Source organism: Penicillium crustosum, assembly GCF_028827405.1.
Source record: "Penicillium crustosum strain IBT 35664 chromosome Unknown utg000003l_segment0_segment0, whole genome shotgun sequence".
NCBI lineage: Eukaryota > Fungi > Ascomycota > Eurotiomycetes > Eurotiales > Aspergillaceae > Penicillium > Penicillium crustosum.
Genome location: NW_026623124.1, coordinates 1698674 through 1718716, shown reverse-complemented (window position 1 = coordinate 1718716; position 20043 = coordinate 1698674). Strand labels below are relative to the sequence as shown.

General features: G+C 47.6%; 8 protein-coding genes across 8 annotated transcripts; 3 read left to right on the top strand and 5 right to left on the bottom strand.

Moving 5' to 3' along the window:
- Positions 1-364: 364 nt before the first annotated feature.
- On the bottom strand, positions 365-1062 carry N7487_007705 (uncharacterized protein; the record flags this gene model as incomplete). The annotated part of the gene is given in 3 exon segments (XM_056875435.1): positions 365-533; positions 604-782; positions 802-1062. The coding sequence occupies 3 exon segments, from the start codon at positions 1060-1062 to the stop codon at positions 365-367; spliced, it is 609 nt and encodes a 202-aa protein (XP_056727623.1).
- Positions 1063-2223: 1161 nt separating this feature from the next.
- fetC (putative ferrooxidoreductase Fet3) lies at positions 2224-4038 on the bottom strand (the record flags this gene model as incomplete). The annotated part of the gene is made up of 1 exon (XM_056875434.1): positions 2224-4038. The coding sequence occupies one exon, from the start codon at positions 4036-4038 to the stop codon at positions 2224-2226; it is 1815 nt and encodes a 604-aa protein (XP_056727622.1).
- An 822-nt stretch (positions 4039-4860) lies between these two features.
- N7487_007703 (FTR1 family protein) lies at positions 4861-6165 on the top strand (the record flags this gene model as incomplete). The annotated part of the gene is made up of 4 exons (XM_056875433.1): positions 4861-4891; positions 4948-5069; positions 5126-5571; positions 5625-6165. 4 exons carry the CDS (start codon positions 4861-4863, stop codon positions 6163-6165), a joined length of 1140 nt encoding a protein of 379 aa, XP_056727621.1.
- Positions 6166-8072: 1907 nt separating this feature from the next.
- On the top strand, positions 8073-10096 carry N7487_007702 (uncharacterized protein; the record flags this gene model as incomplete). Its single annotated transcript, XM_056875432.1, has 7 exons — positions 8073-8284; positions 8364-8469; positions 8529-8548; positions 8610-8902; positions 8954-9532; positions 9595-10028; positions 10082-10096. The coding sequence occupies 7 exons, from the start codon at positions 8073-8075 to the stop codon at positions 10094-10096; spliced, it is 1659 nt and encodes a 552-aa protein (XP_056727620.1).
- A 740-nt stretch (positions 10097-10836) lies between these two features.
- Positions 10837-12018, bottom strand: N7487_007701 (CRAL/TRIO domain protein; the record flags this gene model as incomplete). Its single annotated transcript, XM_056875431.1, has 2 exons — positions 10837-11168; positions 11226-12018. 2 exons carry the CDS (start codon positions 12016-12018, stop codon positions 10837-10839), a joined length of 1125 nt encoding a protein of 374 aa, XP_056727619.1.
- A 239-nt stretch (positions 12019-12257) lies between these two features.
- Positions 12258-14351, top strand: N7487_007700 (DNA-directed DNA polymerase alpha subunit POL12; the record flags this gene model as incomplete). The annotated part of the gene is made up of 3 exons (XM_056875430.1): positions 12258-12757; positions 12812-14111; positions 14178-14351. The coding sequence occupies 3 exons, from the start codon at positions 12258-12260 to the stop codon at positions 14349-14351; spliced, it is 1974 nt and encodes a 657-aa protein (XP_056727618.1).
- A 318-nt stretch (positions 14352-14669) lies between these two features.
- N7487_007699 (uncharacterized protein) lies at positions 14670-15215 on the bottom strand (the record flags this gene model as incomplete). The annotated part of the gene is made up of 1 exon (XM_056875429.1): positions 14670-15215. One exon carries the CDS (start codon positions 15213-15215, stop codon positions 14670-14672), a length of 546 nt encoding a protein of 181 aa, XP_056727617.1.
- A 2621-nt stretch (positions 15216-17836) lies between these two features.
- N7487_007698 (translation initiation factor eIF2B subunit delta) lies at positions 17837-19662 on the bottom strand (the record flags this gene model as incomplete). Its single annotated transcript, XM_056875428.1, has 3 exons — positions 17837-18829; positions 18903-19531; positions 19602-19662. 3 exons carry the CDS (start codon positions 19660-19662, stop codon positions 17837-17839), a joined length of 1683 nt encoding a protein of 560 aa, XP_056727616.1.
- Between the last annotated feature and the right edge of the window lie 381 nt (positions 19663-20043).

The following is a 20043-nucleotide window of genomic DNA, read 5'->3' as shown; positions in this document are numbered from 1 at the left end:
CTAATATATCCGAGCGGCAATAGATAATATTTTAAATACTGTACTTATAAGCCTACGACATGATCTTATAGCAACATCGACGAAAGTGGCCGCGGTGACTGAGATGGCGAAAGCGGACGCGTAGAGAAGAGTAACAAATGATGCTGATTATAACGATATTCTATCATTATAATCGTATACTTCAAATATTTTTCTCATAACCGCCTGGGATTTAAGTCTTTAATCTAACAGCCTTGGTGGCCTTTTGACAATGAAAACATGCTGAACTGTGGCTTCGATCCTCTCGGGCCATGAGAATAATTTCGCAGAACCTTTATGGTCTCTGGAAGCCCAGGCGTCCGCAATTACCGTAATTATTGCGGAGCTAAATAGAGCTTTCACTCTTCACGTCGCTCAAGCGAACAAACAACGGTCCTTTCTCCCATACAACAAAGCTCCTCGCATTATCCCATTTGTCTGACTCGGGTTGCAGAGAGACATCGAAATGCAAAAGTATCTTGGATAACACAGTACGCATTCCCGCATACGCAAAACTAACAATAAACTAGGTCAGAAAGTTTGTTCGCGAAAGAGAGAATAGCAAGCTTCTATAAAAGAACTTACTTTCGTCCAATACACCCGCGAGGCTCAAAAGAGAACGGTTGCAATGCATCACGCCGGTCGGAGGGAAATAGACTTTCCTTTTCAATGCCCCCAAGCCACCGTTCTGGCAGGAAGGAATCCGGCTTGACAAAATTTGTGTATCCACGGAAGGTAGAATAGTGCGGCACAGATACAGGAACCTATATGGGCTACTAATACAGTGAAAATCCGTTTTGAAAGCCGATCGCACCTCCGCAATACTTCTTTGCCAGCATTGTGGGTGCTTCTGTGGGTAAAAAAAAGGCAAGTCGCCAGAACTGTCGCTGTGGTTTCACTACCAGCCTGAATAATGATTCCAGCATTGACCTCGATTTCTGGAATTTGCATACCGCGTTCATCGTTGTATCTCAGAATGTATGACATAAAGTCAGGCCAAGACGTCTTAGTCGCAAGACGATGTGTTACCTTGTCTTTGCTCATCTTGTAGTGTGCTACTCGTTTTTTAATCAAACGATTTGGTAAGAATTTGCGAGCCTGTCTAGCCAAAGAGGGATAAACGGATAGTGCTCGTGGGAAGGCCCCTGTTTTGATTCTGCAGAATATAGTGGCCACCCAAGGGTGGTATTAGTTGAGCGACTTCAAGAAAGTATTCGGGTACCAACAGATGCTGCAAGTCTGGCAATGCACTTAATTGTTTGTCATGAAGTTGGAAATTTAGATGCCAAACTCTAAAAATATATATATCTCAGTCAACAAATCATTAACTTTCTCGAGCCTCCCTAAAGTGACCAGATATCACATAGACAACATCAAGCTAGAAAGAAAAGTTCCTATAGACTACCGTTGTTGAGATTTCAAGTTTTAATTTATCGCATTTACTATGTGTTTCGGAAATGGGAGCTCACTGTGAAATATATTACGACATACAGTTCGCCTAGTCAATATGCTCGCACTTGATGTAGCCAACTTTCCCCTCGTTGCTTAGATCTAGATATGATCGTTAAGACACCTCCATCTCTACTCTCTAGCTATAATTTTGAAATCAATATTGGAGATAGAGAGGTTTCCTTGGCTACGGCCAGATGTCTTCTCCTCTCTTCTCCAGTAACCTCCCCTCTAGGGAAGATGTACCAAAGATATATCTTATTGCTAACGAGTTAGAGAATACAGGTTTGGTTATAGGTACATTATACAACGCATGATTTACCTCAACCTCAACATACGCCCGAAAACCGGGGAGAAGGAATGCAAGACAAACATTAGAATTGGAAAAGACAGGGAAGAACACTGTAGATCTCATTATATAGGACCGGGATTAACAATTGCTATTCATTAGCTAAACTTAGTCTATAAAATACTTATCGGCTGATGTGTTGTCTGGCATCGGAGGTATAACAGGATTAAACCGTTTTATTCTTGTTTGGCATGAGTGTCCTGGGAATAATGGCAATATTGTATCTAATATGACACAAATTACAAAATTGGAACATAGTAATCAATATATATATTCAAAATGGGCTTTTTTATATTCCACGTGCGGCAAGAGTTCATAACCAGCAGATAAATTTCAAAATGCAAATGTATATCCGCTCAAGCGAGATAAATATATAGATTAAAGTACACCAAAAACCCAAAAGGAACTCACAATCCCTCACGCTCGGTAATCACAGCAGTTTCCTCCTTCGGTTTTTGAATGCCTGAGATACCGTAGACGGTGATGAACGCCATGCCAAGGAAAGCGGATACACAAGAGAAAACCATTGCGACAATTCCCTTCGCCGTGAATCCGGCAGGTAGCCACGGAAGCTGCTTGTTTTCACCGGTTAGGTCGAGCAGATCTTCCGTGTTAGCGGCAGCATTTCCCTCGTAGGACATGTTGGCAGCTTTGCAGATGTTGATTTCGCTCTCCGTCAGCGACAATTGCTGTTGGAGCTGCTTTGGGGCTTCGATGAATGACATCGCCAAGCCCTGTGACATATGCCAATCGATGTGGCAGTGGAACAACCAAACACCAGGGTTATCGGCAACGAATCGGACAACAAAGTTACCCTGGGGTGGTGCGACAAAGGTATCACGGCGAGCAGGGTATTTTGGGAAGCTGCTGGAGGGATTCTCGGTGGCATTGTAAGGGAGTGGGTCACCGTCGGCGTAGTCATTGAAAGAAGGACCATATGACGGAGTGCGACTGACGAGTTGGAAGTTGTGCCCGTGCAAATGGAAGGGGTGCGAACCGCCGTCCAGGTTATTGAGGACAACCTCAATGACAGCGTTGTGCTCGAAAATGAACGGATGTGTGTATTCTCCGTAGACCGCCGGGTTTGTAGCGTATTCCCCGGATGTGAGGACTGTGTACAATGTCGGGACCTTAGGCATCGTGTAGGAGATATTGTTGAAGAATGCATAACCTGCACCATTGTTCAGGTTGTCCATGATGACATCGACCTGGACGATCATATCAGGGTCTGGGAGGAGCTCCATCCGATCGTGAGCAACAAGCTTCATGTCATCGTATGGAACAAGGTCGGAGGAAATGTCTACCGTCATCACAGCTTGCGGGTGCGCCGCACTGCTATTGTACTCGAGCCAATTGGTTTGATTTAGTTGGAGAGAAGGCTCGATTACATCCAGTAAAAGCGAGTCGGCAACCGTCACGATCGGATAGTTTTTATCCGTCGAGTTTTTCATGGTGACCAGGATGGCATAACGTTGCGCAACGGCAATATAAAGTGTATCGGCCTCTTGTGCGTCAACGTATACTCCATCAATTTCAACAATGCGGAAAGTGTGATCTTCGATGTAGAAATACTGCGCCACAAAGGCACCGATATTGATCAATCGCATCAGATAGGTTTTTCCGGCTTCGACAGGAATGTTTGTATTCAATGTGTCATTGAAGAGGAAGGCATCTGGAACAGGCTCAGCTCCCGTTGGGTTTTCAACGCGAATAAACGGAATGTCCTCAACAAGCTCATGGTACCAATCACTCATCGTAACGGTAACTTCATGGTCATACATGTCGTTGAAATATGCGTCCTTATCGTGCACAATCAGAGCCTGTCGATAACCATCCGGGTAGCAGGCGTCGGTATGACAGTGGTACCAGTAAGTACCATTTTGGGGGATGGTGAAGTTGTAGGTAATGGAGGAACCAGGAGCGACTGGACATTGAGTAACCATCGACGGACCATCCATATTATTGGTACCATTTTGGAACATGCCGTGCCAATGGATGGAAGTCTCCTTGTCTCCAAGCCCGTTATACATATTGACAATCAGGCGATCGCCCTTGTCCACCTCAATGACAGGTAGTGGCCACTGGCCATTAATACCCACCACCTTTCGCTCATGGAGGCCATCAGGGTTTGCATTGACCCAAGTGACATTGAAATCCAGATTCACCGTCTTTGCTTGACAGTACTGCACAAGAAGTAGTACTGCCGCAAGGCGAATCAGCATTCCATGAAAAATAGCCATGCTTTGAGAATTCGCCTGGTTTTGCCAGGGAGGAAGTAGGAGAAGAATTTCCAGATTCCCAACGAAAAGAGAGGGCGAACAAAAAGACTAGGTAGCTTTGGAACGGAAGCTTGTAACAATGCTAGCGTAGTACAAGATTGATAAGTGGAAAGTTAATCCTTCCCGAATATCTTAATCAATCTTCTTCCGACCGTGCCTAGGTGGGGAACCTTGGAACCCTGGAAGGAATTTTCATCCTAATCAGATGTATCCTGGAAGTCTATTGTATACACACGTGGGGGGGTTGTCAGTTTTCCATTGGTTCAATTCCAGGTGTACCCTGGTGGAGGAGAGTCATAATGCGAAATGGGGTTTGCTTTATCAATCGTAGGCGAATCAAGGAGTCACGAACCTGTGCTCACCTACCAAATTGGGATAACATGGTATGATCGTTATCTCTTCTGGCGGGGTATATTTACGAGTTCAGAACTCAAGTGGCTGAATCCTCGACCATGTGATGGTACAAGTTTTAAGACATATCCACTACCGCCAATCATAGTGCTAAACGCTCGAGAAAAGCTTCCGATACGGATACGGGTGAGCTTACAAGAAGCCAAGCTCAATCGGATAAATACAGAGTGGGTCGTCAAACGCTTGTTCACGAGGTCATAGCCCATGTAATTTTTGAATTTTGAATTTCCAACAATACCAGAGAATATGTTTCGGTAACCGGGTTACAAGCGGCCTTATCCAGGTGCTTCTTGACTTTCTAGCGACTTGATTCTTTGAATCTCTTCTCCTTCAAAGTCATACATTTCAAGCGTCATGGGTAGCAACAAGGTTTTTGCTGTCACCGGTATAGTTCATGCACTGCTTTTTTGGAAAACACAATTGCTTATCAACTCGGTTCAGTGTTTTTTATTTGTTTTCGAGAATGTCTCGAGACAACGGTGGTTGTGTCAGTTCTACTGGCTTTCTTGAAGCAGTCGCTCTACGAGAGTGATCGCCCGACATATAAAAGACTGGTGAAACAAGTATGCGTGGCCGACTCCCACAATGCCATTCAAGTTCATGGGCTAAAAGGAAACAGGTTTGGCTGGGATGCGGCTTAGGACTATTTATTTGTCTTGCAGTCGGCGCAGGCATGATCGGTGGTTTCTACGGCCTCGGAACAGATACTTTCTCCAGTACTGAGGATATCTGGGAGGGTGTGTTGGGAATCATCGCATCAATCATTATCACGATTATGGGTGCGGCCCTGCTGCGCGTGTCTAAACTTCAGGATAAATGGCGTGTCAAACTCGCCAAGGCACTCCAAACCGAGCATGATCCAAATGAGACAAAGAAAGGTCGCGTCAAGAGATGGTTGGAGAAATATGCTATGTTTATCCTGCCATTTATCACCGTTCTCCGTGAGGGTCTCGAGGCCGTTGTCTATGTCGGTGGTGTTGGATTAGGGCTTCCTGCCACTTCCTTCCCCTTGGCCGTCGTCTGCGGTCTTCTGGCCGGTATTGTAGTGGGCTATATTATCTACCGGTATGTGGATTCAATTGCCTTTTGAGAAAGATATGGCGCTAACACACCGACAGAGGTGGACGACAGACTTCGATGCAGATATTCTTGATCATCTCCACTTGCTTCCTCTACCTCGTTGCCGCCGGTCTTTTCTCGCGTGGTGTCTGGTACTTGGAGAACAATGCCTGGAACCATATTATCGGAGGCGACGCGTCGGAGACTGGCTCTGGTGCCGGGTCCTATGACATTCGTCAGAGTGTCTGGCACGTGAACTGCTGTAACCCGGAGCTAGGAGGTGGCGGCGGTTGGGGTATCTTCAACGCGCTTCTTGGTTGGACCAATTCCGCCGACTATGGCTCCGTGATCGCATACAACTTGTACTGGATCTGTGTCATGATCGGCTACGGGCTGATGTTTTACCGCGAGAAGCGCGGAGCTATTCCTGTCATTGACCCGGCTATGAACAAAGTCGCAAGAGCCAAGGCTAGAGCTAGGGCTTTCATCCTCCGCCGTCCCTATGAAGATCCGACAGCACCCGTGGAGATACCAGCACCCGTTGATACGACCGTCCCCGTTTCAGAGAAACGTGTAGAGACTGGTGTTTCAGCCCTTTAGATTTAATCAGTCGAGACGGATAGATCGGTTCCAATATCGGAGGAGATTATAGGTATGAGTGAGAGGAGAGACTGCAGCGGGGCCAGTGGGCAAACGCAGGGTCATTGGGTGAGAGGGCCACCGGGGGAAACGAAAACGAGAAGCTTTTTCTAAGGTTTAATTTTTGTAAATTAAAAAAACCTTGAAATATTTTGAATTACATATTATGAATTATTTTCAGATACGAAGTGGTAATTTATACCGTTTCTGCCAAGCGGCACTAAGCTTTCATGCAGGGTCTTCCGAAATCTTAGTGTCTCAGTGGATAGAGCGTGTATTTCCCCGCCGGAGCAGCCAAATCCATACACCTACCTACCGGAACTTTGTACATGTATACGTTCCATGGGTCAAAACGTGGTCCAAATTTTTTCTCTACTACAAGGCTTTTTGGGAGCAGATAGTCTCATGAATTCCTCTCTGAAAACATGAATTTTCCCCACAACTTGACCAGCCAAGTGAAGGATCCAAAACATCAACCCATAGTGTTATTTCTCACAGGGAACCAACCTACATTGTGGAATTTCCTGCCCCACACTAGTACAAGACATGTGGATTATTCCAAGGTTAGTATTTAACTGATTGATAATCTTATCATAATACAGTGGCTTTACGTACGTCCCCGCTCAACCAATTCGGAAATGAATGAAAAATTTGTCTATCTCGGACCCTGTAATTCAGAGCCTCAGTTCAACCTGTACACATCGAGTTTCCATTCACTGCATAGGGTCCCATGCGTCAATTCGATAGTTTGTATCCCAGGGAAATCATCCCGACTATGTTATTCTACAGTTTGTGACTTTACTACTGTCAGCTAGCAGGTTTATATAGCCTTCTGCGTGAAAATAATATACTCTGCCATGCCAAGGGTTACATATGCACACTGCTGACCCTTTATCTCCGTGTTCAACAACTTAACGCCACCAAAATTTCCATGGAAAGATAGGAAATTACCTAGGTAAATCATCGGCGGCAATTTTAATCAGATGCCAGAAAGCCGTTTATCTGATTGATTAGATGAATTTAAATTTTGACTTTTCATACCCATGGATGCCCCCACCGTTTATGGCATCTAGGCACACGATGAAAAATTTTCACGGCTTTTACGGCCAATGTGACTCGCAATTCACTTCACATCGCCCGGGTAGTCTCTTGGTTGGTGAGAACGCATGAAATGCCAAGACTTGATGTTGCCCAATGACCGAGGCGTACATATCTTTCATTCCAGCCCTATCAGAACGTGGGAAGAGTAACTACATACATTACCGGAAGGGACACAGAAAACGGTTGGGCAACCGCTGAATATATAGCAACTATTAATTAGCTCTTTGTTCTGTACAGGCCTACTGACAACAGATCTACAGCTGGACCACCGCTAAACCACCGCTAAACGTCCGCTAAATATCCGCTGAGCAACCGCTGAAGACCGCTGAAGGACCGCTGAAGAACCGTTGAAGAACCGTAGAATAACCGGTAGTGAATGGTTTTAGTTGTTTGGGGTTGGTGGGAAAAAAAACAGTGCTCCAACCGTTTTTGGTATCTCCATTCTACCTTTCTACCAGCATTTGTACGCTGCAGATGATATTCTAGTTATATTTCCTAATTAGGAATAAGAACCATCCTCGGGACATTACGGTATAGGCAATGCTCCGCTTGACGTAGTCTTTAACCTATGAAACACGGAAGTATACCGAGTACGTATACTGGGCAACAGTGGAGCCATGTTCATCCTCTTGCTCTTGGCACAAATTTCCCCGGTGTAGTTCCAATGAGAGGAAGTAAGATTAATAATTGACCTCCCGGTCAGGTTGTGTTGATACTCGAGACTTTCCTTTCAAGCTTCCACGTTGAGTCTATCTACAACCGTTAGGATGAGTGACCCCAAAGCTGAAAAGGCTGCAAAGGCTGCTGCAAAGGCTGCCGACAAGGCATTGCGCCTGTCTAACAATGTGTGGAGTAATAAGTATTTCGCTATCTCTATGGGGGCAATCATGGTTCTTTTTGCCATATATCACTGGTCAAGTGTGATTCACTTTCATTATGGCCGAAGGAAGAATCATCCTACGTTGACTAGGAAGCTTAGGTATGTTCATTGCTACTATGGGCTAAGAATAACACTCATTATCTGAATCGAACAGACAAGTCAGATGCTTTCTTTCTAGTTCAACGATGGGGTTAAGGACAGACCGTTCTATCCTGTATATAATCTACTGGGCTGTCAACTTGATTCTCACTTTGACAAATATTGACGTTACAAATATCACCTATGTAAGCTAACCTCGTTCATTCTCTGGCCTTGGTATATGCTTTTACTGACAAACCCCTAGGTTGCTAAACGACTTGGCTGGTACGTGTTCCAAATACATTCTGTTCCTGCGGTATAGAAACTGACAAATGTCAATAAACAGGATTTCAGTCGCAAACCTGGTGCTTTTAGTCTTCTTAGCCTTGAAGAATACGCCTGTCGCGCCCTTGACAGCCACATCCTATGAAAAGCTCCGCCCGCTACACAAGGTTGCCGGTTACACTTGCATCTTCACAAGTGTTATACACGCTATTGTGTATCTATCTGCCTGGTCACTGAGTGGGAGCTTGTCCAAAATGGAGGAAGTGGACAATTTTGCCGGTGCAATTGCTGGTTTCGCTATGGTCATCATTGGCTTTTCAACTATCACATACTTCATGCGGGGGTATTATGAGTGTGGGTCATTCCTTCATATCCTACGATAGTTTTGACTTCTAACATCTACAGTCTTCTATATGCTGCACATAATTATGTTCATTTTGATTATGATCACAGTCGGAATGCACCGTCCGAAATTTTCAACTCACTCAGTGATTATCGTCATTTTCACTGCTTGTCTTTGGGTCATGGACCGCATCATCCGCAGCGCAAAGATACTCTGGAACTTCTTCGGAAATTCCCTCACTGTCACTGCTTTGCCCGACAATGCTATTCGGGTGAAACTCAGCCGTCGCATGCACTGCACTCCAGGTTCCCATGCGTTCTTGTGGGTTCCTGCCATCCGCTGGGTTGAAAGCCATCCGTTCACTCTGTTGTCTTCAAACCCGTCTGAGTTTGTGATTCGAGTGTACGATGGCTTTACGCGGGATTTATATAAAGCTGCCCAGGCTTCCCCTCACAAATCTCTACGCTGTTCCGTCGACGGTGCATATGGTCAAGTCCCCAACTTCAAAGTGTTTGACAAAGTCGTTCTTGTTGCCGGTGGTAGTGGTGCCAGCTTCACATTTGCCATTGCACTAGACCTGATCGAGACATCTAAGAAGGTAGTGAAGTCGATCGACTTTATTTGGATAGTGAGACACCAAGGTACGTTAAAGGTTGACAAGGAAGCAATGTTTATATACTTATCAACTAATCCTGTCCCACAGAGAGCCTCGAATGGTTTGCCCAAGAGCTCAAACAACTTCAGTCCCATCCAGAAGTGAATGTACAGATTTATGTCACCCGCCAGAATGACCTGTCCGGCACATCCTCACCCACATCCCCAGACTCTTTGTCGGAAAAGGTACCTGTGAAGGATGATGTAGTCCCAGCAGAACCCTCTCTGGTGTTTTCAACGAATGACCCTGAGAAAGGCGTTGAGCAACAGTCCACAGACAATGTTTCTTCTTCGGTCAACCAGATGCTGTCAGGACGCCCGAACATGGGCAACTTGATCGCGGCTGCTGCCACTGGAAGCGGCAACTTGGATGACCGCGTCATTGTTGGTGCTTGTGGTCCTAGTGACCTTATGAGTACAACACGGGAAGCTGTTAACAACGAGTTACTCAACGGCGGACCATCCATAACACTCTACACTGAGGTAAGCTAATGAAAGTCCCACCAAAGAGAAACTTGGCTAACATTACAACCCAGGAATTCGAATGGTGATATCCATTATTCAAAGGATACAATGGCGCTAGTTCGTTGGCGCTTGGTGAAAAGGGTTAGTCTGGGGTACGGTATCTGATAGAAGAGAAGAAGGATGAGAGGTGCTGATGTTGGGATTGCAAATATAGAGAGACGTCGACTGCATCTAGTTATTACTGTTTACTTTTAGCGTTATGTCACAATGATCTATTTTACGTTCCAACTGGTTCTGCTCTATAAATAATTAATAGGTACTATGAAGGTGTTGGTTTTCACATTAGATAAATCGCTTGCTCCAAGGCCTTTTCCTTCGCACGTTCGGTGATTCGCTTAGATCCGGTGCCATCATGGGTCTTAGCTTATATTTTGTTGCTGGGCTATGATTTCGACATTTACTACCCCTAACATAGTCCTCAACTTAGGTGTGGGCCTCAACACAATATCAATCACTATATTTATATCATCTCTCCAAAGCCATCATCTAGATTGGCTTGTATGTGAATCGGAAACAAGGAAGAGCGAATAAGAAAGATTAAGAACTATAATTAATTCGGTACTCTATCACTTAAGTATTGACAAGGATTGACATGTCTATAAACAGGTGTCTCGAAACAGAGCGGTATATGTAAAAGAATCCAACAGTAAATCACCCCAGCGCTGTGAGAAAATGCCGGCTATTGACCAATAGAAAAGAAAAAATTATATGGCGACCAAAAATGACAAATATACCAAAACAGGCGCAAAATGAGATGCTCTCCCCTTCAAGCCTGTTCACTAGCCTTGGCCTCAACCCGGATCTGAGACAGGCTGGGAACATTCTCGCCCTTCAGGTAGTTCTCGAACTCGCCGATCTGCTTACCACCCTGAACCCAGCGTTGACGGTAAGCCTCACGTCGCTGGTCAGCCAGCTGGTTCAAAGTAGGCCAGTAGGATGCATGGTCGTAGCGGAATTCGACATCACCACCCACAGCCTTCATGAGTTGGCTAGGTGGGACGTGTTGACGGAGGTCCTCATTGAACTTGAGCTTCTGTCGAGTATTGGGGTCAATCAAGGGTGTGATCAACTTGAAGAATCCCCAGATGACGAAGGGCACTATCATAGGACATTAGTAATTTGTCATAAGATTACCCGGAGTATGAAATCACTAACCATTGATTACCAGAGCCCGACCAAGTCTCTCGGGGTAGTGGTTTTGCAAGAAGCCGAGTGTCTGCTTGGCCTGGCCCAGACTTGCGTTCTGGCCAGATTTTGTCTCTTTGAAGTTGACAATTAGGGCAAGAGTATCTTGGCCGGGTGGCGTGAGATCAATGGCCCGCTCCAGCATGAAGACAAGATGCTCGAGCTGGCGGTCACTCTTCTCCGTGTTCTGGTTGGAGGGCAAAAGATATAAACATGGGCGTCCGTTGATATCATAGCCCAAAATGACCTGCTTGCCTGTTTCGTTCTCAATTGAGATATACTCAGGTGTTAATTTCTTCAAGTCGTACTCGCGGCGCCATGTGAGGGTGCTCTGGAGTCGTGTCTCCGCCTCAGAAACATCCCACTTGGTCGCGCGTAGGTAGCGCAGGAGACAGTCGCGGGTCAGCCACATCTTCTCATCCTCGGTTATGGGAGACGTCGGGGAATTCTTCTCGGCCTTGGTAGCGACCGTGGTCCATGATGAGGCAGACTTCAACACAGCCTCGTACTTGGATTGTTGTTCCGGAGTAAGTTCCGCGGGTGCTGTTGGCTTGGCTGTGTCCAGCGGCTTACCGAAAGGCTTCTGGATGAGGCCATCTGCGGCGGAGGTCGGTAACTGAAGGTCAATTGGCTTCGCGGTTGAAGTAGGCTCGGCCTCGGCGTTCACGGGGGCTGATTCGACCGGTGTCTGTATGTTCGTATTGGACACAGTATCGCCATTGGTGGGCGCATGCGCAGCGGCGCCTTTTTCAGAGTCGGACATGATCTTGGATGATATCTAAATTATAGACTATACAATGACACGTGGAAATATAGAGAATGAAGAATAAATTTAGGGGCAATTAATTGACCAATTCCTGCGACCGACAGGTCCACTCCCATCAAATGCTCGAATAATATTACTGCTTTAGGCCGCTTAGGTCAGCGACACGGTCTCACGCGTCTTGCGCGTATCTGCACTTTCAATGTCCATTGCCCTTCCACGATACACATCTCGCAACAATGGACGCTGAGGGAGAGCTGAATGAGTTTTTTGCGGGGTCATTCCCCGATGGAATCCCCAAAGATATCCTTGCCGAGCTTCTCTCCATGCTGCGAGTGCATTCGATCCCCGCGGAGGAGCTTTTCTACAAATGGGAATCATACAGCATAAAGATGGGCGAGGGGGTGACCTTAACCATGCAAACAGTTCGAGGCTTTAAGCAAGACGTCCAAGAAGCTTTGGAGCGTGAAAGCCGTGACAAGGCTGGCCGTCACACAGAAAAACGAAGCGCAAACACGGGAACTCCGCGGGGCGCGGCCGCAGCTGGTGGTGATATGTTTGGGATGTTCGATCAATTGACACCAACTACCTCGAATGGTCGACCTGGGAATGGATTTGGATCCGCAAAGCGCAAAGCCGAATTCACGTCTCCCGCTACACCAAGAGTCAGCAAGTTCGAAAAGCTTGGATCACAAGCCGGCACAAAAACACCCACTGGAACACCTGGTGATGGAATGCAGTATGTGTTTCTCGGGATTACACGATGTATTGAAGATGCTGACATCAGGAACAGAGCAATTCCCTTCTCCGATCGACCAAACCCTGGGCAGACGGTGGAAACCCTCAATGCGCACCTATCCTTGCCAGAAACCCCAATGGCGCCATTTTCCGAGCCACGCATTAAGCCCACCGCGAATACGGACCTCAAAAAGTTTGGATACAAGCCAATGGGCATGAAATTGTCGGAAGCATCGGAAATTCTGGATGATCGTATCGACGAGTTCGCGACTATATTCCAGACAGAATTTAATTCAGAAGAAATTACATTCGGGAGTGCAGCCATACAGAGCACAAGCGAGATCATTGCTGTTGGACGTATTGCTTCTGACAGTCTCGAGGGGAAATTGAACCCAGCTTCCCTCGTACTCGAGACTTCGCGCCGCACCGGAGCCGGCAGACGAGTTCCCCTGAAGGTGGATTCCGTACCTTCAGTGAACTTCTTCCCAGGCCAAATCGTTGCTCTCCGAGGAATCAACCCCTCTGGTGAATATTTCACTGTCAAGGAAGTACTCCCAGTTCCTCTATTGCCACCAGCGGCATCTTCAGCTGTAACACTTGACAACATCAACGAGCGACTTGACGGAGATGCAAACCCACCGCTGAATATCATGGTTGCAGCCGGGCCCTACACAACGGACGACAACCTGGATTTCGAGCCATTGCAGGAACTATGCCAGAAGGCAGCCGAAAGCTACGCCGATAGTCTGGTGCTGATGGGACCGTTCCTGGACATTGAGCACCCTCTTCTTGCATCAGGCGACTTTGATCTGCCAGATATCAAGGGCCTCGACCCGGACACAGCTACACTGTCCATAATGTTCCGGCACTGTATCTCGGTGCCATTAGCACGACTTGCAGCCGCTGTCCCAAGCATCACGATCGTGATGGTTCCCTCTGTGCGCGATGCACTCAGCCGACACGTCTCCTGGCCCCAGGAGCAGCTTCCCAAGAAGGAGCTGGGTCTGCCCAAGCAAGTCCGCATTGTCTCGAATCCCGTCACGTTATCATTCAACGAATGCGTTATTGGAATGTGCTCACACGATGTGCTCTCCGAGCTTCGCCGCGAAGAGGTATTGAATGGTCGGCCCGCGGAGGGCAACTTGCTCACCCGTCTGCCCAAATATCTCGTCGAGCAACGCCATTTCTTCCCCTTGTTCCCTCCGACTGCACGGTCAAATCTTCCCAGGCCCGGGTCTGAAGGCAGTCTGGCTACAGGTGCTATGGTGGACCTGCCCTACATGAAACTAGGCGAGTGGTGGAATGTCCGGCCTGATATTTTAATTGTGCCTAGTATGCTGCCGCCATTCGTAAAAGTATGTTATCCCTACCCCAGGCTTTATCTTCCCACCACAACGGTGCTAACCTTATTATTTCTGCAGGTCGTCGATAGTGTGCTAGTCATCAACCCAGGCACCCTATCAAAGCGTCGCGCCGCAGGCTCATATGCCCAGATGGCCGTCCACCCCCGACTAGTAGCAGAGGACGAGCGCGAACAGAAAGCGCTGGGCCACAAGCTGTACGAGCGGGCTCGGGTCGACATCAATCGTATCTAGGGGAATGTATAATCATATCGCATTACGCGCGGCGTTAAAGCTCAGACTAAACCAGGTCTGCAGCCATTTGATATTGGCGATTCTTGGAACAAAATCGCAAAATGGAAACGAATCAATGATCTTCAGGATATATAAGGATACATCCAACGTGGGTATCATAACGAGGCTATCCGGCCCCCTCCAAAAATAAGCTCCAGTAAAAAAATGCAAGTAACCCAAGACACCCATTTACCTGCCTATACAGGTAGGTAGAAAGCTCGCGGCACCAACCCTAGTGAAAGGCAACCCCGCAAATGTTTCAGCAAACCATGACATCCATTACCGCAACCCAATAACCCTCCGCCCACCCATCCTCCGCCCAGAATCCTTGACCCTAATAACAGGCGCCCCGGCCGCCGCCGCACCGCCCCCACTACCCCGCAGCGTAGCCCCAGGCCCAGAGGTCGCAGCCCCGGCAGCACCAGCACCTCCAGGACCAGTCAAAGGCCCGGCATCAGCGCCATGTCCTTCGCCATTAACGAGCGCCTCAAGACCAAGATCGCGCCACACGGCATCCCGTCTCCGCTCCATAGCGCGGGTAATACCGAACGCCGCATGCTGGTCTGGGACGACGTCGTCCTCGTCTTCAGGGTTTGGGGGTTGGTATTGCGGTGCCACGTAGATGTCTTCGATTGGTAGGTATGAGGGGATTGTGGAGGGAGAGGCCGAGCCGTATGGTATAGCGTTTGCGGCTGCGCTTGCTGCTTCGCGGCTTGCGGCGGAGGCGCTGTTGGCGTTGTGGGGGTCTGTTGTTGAGTTGGTAGCTGTTGAAGTGTGTGGGCGTGTAAATTCTTCGAAGAGGTCTGCTAGCCGTGGTTGGTGCATGTGTAGATATGAGGCGGAGGAGTCTTTGCTCTGGTGGTTTGAGTATTAGCTTGGGATTGTGGCCTGGAATTCTGGAGGGTGGTTATGGTTAGGTATTCACCATTTTGAGGGACTTTTGATCTTCTTATCGGGATCTTGAGGGATGTGAGAATATTCTGCCAAGGGACTTGAGGAAGTTCGCTGGTTATGGCTTATCGGCATGTAGATGGGTGTTGATGGCAGAATAGCCGTTGGTTGAACACACCGCCTATATCACGTGTATTTTAGGTTATATAATCGTAAGCTAATTCCACCAAGGTTCCAACCTTAGGTTCCTTGGAAGGTCCACTTCATCCATCCACGGGTGTGTATTGTCAAGAGATCTCTAGACTATGAGACTTGGCTGATCGTTATGGAATCAGAGGGCAAGACTTTATCTACTTTTTGCAACTGCCATAAAATCAGACTTAAAGAAGTAGGTACGTAGATGGAGGGATGAAAAGGAGGTATCTATAGAGAAGCAGAGACGGATATATACATAGCAACATATGGTCTTCCCACTGAGAATGCTATCTCGTATTAAGAAAACATCGCATGAAAAAGTCCTTCATTTATATGGCAAACATGCCGTTCATAGGCCTCCGTATCGACACATACACAGAATCCACCGCTTTAACATGAATGTCCTAACAGCTTTGCCAAATTATATACAGCCGTCTTCGCAGTAGCATTCTTCACGAAGACAACTAGTTATACCATAAATCGCTTCCTACCCAAGGCATCTACCCAAGGCGATGGAATTGAATGGCGGTATGGTATGTGGTCACATGGAACTCGGGGGTTCCAAGCGCAGCTCAATCGCATCACTGTTGTTTGAGTAGATGGAAACTGGGTTCTCGAGAAGACCACCAATGGCCAGCAGCTGGCCCATCGTACTCGATAAAACAACTCAAGGCTGCCCTTTCGATGTCCAGGAAAGGTGCAAACCAGTCAGCTTGCTCGAGCCTTGTGCATTTGAACATCCATCGGACATGTTTAACATCAACAGCAACCAGATACACAAAGGGCGAAGGATAAAAAACACTGTTCACGGGCTGTGCAAAAACACCGAGAAGACGGAGGGGGAAACAGCTAAATAATCTGCGGAAGATAAAGGTAAAGGGAGACCAGAGGGGAGACACGACCGATAGGAAATAGGAAGTCGAGAATGTGTCGCGGGTCTTCGTAAACGATCACAAGCAAATAGAAGCAGAGAGAGAATGCATCTTTAAATCTGTTAGAAAAAGGGGTCATATCAGCAACTGCATAATTATAGAGAGGATAAGCCTTAGCTGAGAAGGTCGAAGGGCGTATTTCGAGAGTTAGAGATCAGAAGAACACGGTCGAGGTGATCCAAATTCCAAGTCGAGGTGATCAAAGTCAAGGGCAGGCTCATTGAGGCTGAAGTTGTCACAAGATGAGAACAAGAGGAGAACAACCCGAGCGGCCTTGAGTAGATGTACAGGTAGATGTAGACACGACAGAAACAGAGTTATACCATACGGAGACTCTGGGGTGGTTTGTGTACGCGACACGGGCCAGTCCTGCTGTAGCAAGGTACTGACAGTTAATGCGTTGGTATGAGACGACAGTATAAACAACTCTTCTCCAAGCGCCCGGACAAGCCGAACAGTTGATGAAAAGGTGGTCGCGCCCTTTGGGGATAGTGTAAGCCCAATAGCACAGTGCAGCCCAAGCCGCTCTGGGGGAAGTGTAAGCCCAGTGGGACAGCCCTTGCGACTCAAGCCACGAGATCCAAAAACTGGTGATTAAAAATTTTGCTGATACTACAGTTCTGAAACTGGGGAAGGAAAGGAAAGAAAAAGTGGGTCTGCAATCTACTAGTGGGGCTTTTTATACCCCACAATCCAAATCGGAGTATATATAATCCGATCTGGATTGTTTATCCGGAAAAAAGGCTCTTGAGTAGTTAGGAGATATGAGGTAAGCTGGAAATATCAACAACTCATACTACATACTATATTATTCAATTTTGAAGTGTCTAGCAAAATGAAGAAATTTGGAAGGACAGCTGCTTTTTTGTATTTATATTATTCTCTTGCGAGGTTCATTCCTGGGAACTTTAGCGGCTTATAGTTGAAGCCTTGGAAATGTCTTCATCCACTTCAATATCTTCAATGCACGCACATATATTGTCAATTTACGTACATAGTACGCTTACAAGCAAGCGAAGATAGGAACCACTTATCCGCAAAACCATAATACATAAAGAGAATCTATTGTCTATTTATTCCTATTCCGACAAACATCACCACATGTCAGGATGGGCAAATGCATTCCAACACCAAAATTCGTCGATATAACAACATTGGAACATAGAAGAATGCGAAAAATATCCTAGGAGCACCTACATAGTTAGATAAATCAAGACAAATGCAAGCCAGGAGGACACCATAAGAAAAGAAGGATAGGAAAGAGAAAGAGAGAGAGAGAAGAGAAAGAGAAAGGAAAAAAAAAAAGACCTGGAAATCACGACGCGTGAGCAGTCGGAACCATTTTCATTGCTTTTAATTTAGATTACAGGTTGGATACGCTCCAAATTCATGACCATGTTGCAGAGTAAAAGCGAAAAAGTTAACACATCACAGGTTAGTCACCATACGGTGGACAATCGGAACAGCACTAGGAGGTAGACTGCCCATCTCAGTAATAACCATGTCGACATATTCCGCAGGCGTAACATCATACATAATGTTCAGCAGCTGCAAGTTGGGAGTGTTGTGCCAGTTCGCGAGAGGAGAGGAAGAATTCTTGTGGGGGGTAACAGGAGGCTCAGGAGCCGGGGCGCGGTTTCCACCCTTCTTATTCTCAGGCGGAGGGGGCACATAGGCATCTGCCGGGTCGGGGACGACGAGGGAGACTGGAGTACTCATCGGGAGTAGCTCATTGGCATCGGCGATCTCGTTAACGACGATGCTGTCGAGGGCGACGCGGTCGGTGAACTTGATTGTCTCACAGCAGACGATGACGGGGATTTCAACGCCACTGGCGCGCTCCTTGGCGGACATGGCGACAAGGGCGGTACCAACACGGGAGTACAAGCCACCGTTACTAGTCATAGCATGGGCGCCGAGGAAGACCTTTGTGGCATCCTTGATGGCGTGGGTAATGGCGTGGACGAGGGAGTATTGGACGTCGAGCCCGCTCTTGGCGAGATCGCGGGCGAGGCTTTTGCCTTCGAAGAGGGGCCGTGAGTCGATGATGGAGACGCGGAATCGCTTGCCTTGGTTGTGTGCTAACAAGAGTGTCTGCTTAACGATGCTGCTGCCGGCAAATGTCACGATCACATCGCCGTCTTGGACCTTCTGTGCTGCACTGTCTGCAATCACTTGATCGGCGACGGTAATCTTCTCACGGATAAAGCTGTCGATGTACTCGCAGAGTGAGATCTTGGCGCTCGCCTCGGGGGTAGAGGGATCAATGCCAGCAATGAAGAGCTTCAAGGCACGGATGGCATTTCCCTGGCTGATGGAGAGGGGTCGACATGTCGAGAGGTAGGTGATTTGGTACGAGAGGTGTGTGGTCAGGTGGCGAGCCAGCGAGGTGCCCATAGGGGTTGTGTAAGATTCAATGACCTTTAGAAAACGAGTTGTCAGCATACACAGTCACTGTCATATCATATTGACATGAAGCAAGAGAACAACATACTCGTTTGAAAGCAATCAACGTGGCGACGCAGCGTGCACTGCTGCCACAGATAGTGTAATCCATCAACTGCATGCCCAAAGCCAGGATGGCAGGGTGCACTTCCTTTGTAGCACCAGCGACAGTGACGCGGCGCTGTTGTCCGTACAAATGCCCAAAGACAGCAACCTTCTTATCATCTTTCTTTTTCTTTTGCTCCACAAGAACAGAACCAGTTTGCGCGATGGGACCTGAGCCACGGCGCGGGGGCGGCGCTCGCTGTCCCTTTTGTGCAGAGCCAGGTCCAGCAGCATCCTTCTTCGGTGTAGTTGGTGGACGAGCCTGGGCTCCGACGCCAGGAGTGGGAGCGGTACCGCCGACGGAACCTCCTTCTTTCTCAAGTTTCTCTCGGATGCGTCGGGCAGCCTTTTCGGCCTTGGCTTTCTTCTTCAGCTCGGCTGGGCTAAGCGGCTTGTCTGTGGCGCCGTCTGTGGACGCGGGCGCATCTCTGGCGGGCTGGGTGGGTTTTGAGTCGCGGATCGGGAGAGTTTGCGGAGTGTTTTCGGTCGCGGGTTGAGCTTGCTCCGGTGCCGATGAAGCAGGAGTCGAGACTGGCGCGGTGGGCGCTGGATCGGAGGGTCCCGCCATCTTGTCTGTGAATTAATTCTCGTGTGAGGGTGGATCTGCGAAGATGGTGGGGAGAGGGAGGGAGGGTTGACTCACGGAAAAAGAAATGATGCCATAAGCGGCCCACTGAGCGGCGCAGCCCTAACTTGTGGTTCATCGCGCGTTATAAACAATCCGTAGAATCGTTGAATTGTTCTTAACTATCGGCTTCTATTCAGTTCAATACTTGATTCAAACAGAAATAATTTACTACTCTCAATTAAATGACATGGCCTCCATATAAGAGCGCAGCCTGAAAGAAACTCGTGATACCCAATGGGGGTAGTTGACATTGAAACATGCATAACATCAAGTGTCTCATTATTCATCGCAGGGGCTCGCTGTAACAGAAATAAGTACATAGGCCAAAACTAGTCTGGTCCAAATTCAAACAAGGAAGTCTGAACAAAAACTGTAAACATTTCAAAGGGCATCGCAGAAGAGCAGACAAAGAGATCGCCACCAACACCATTCAATCCCTGTACACCCAAAAGATAGA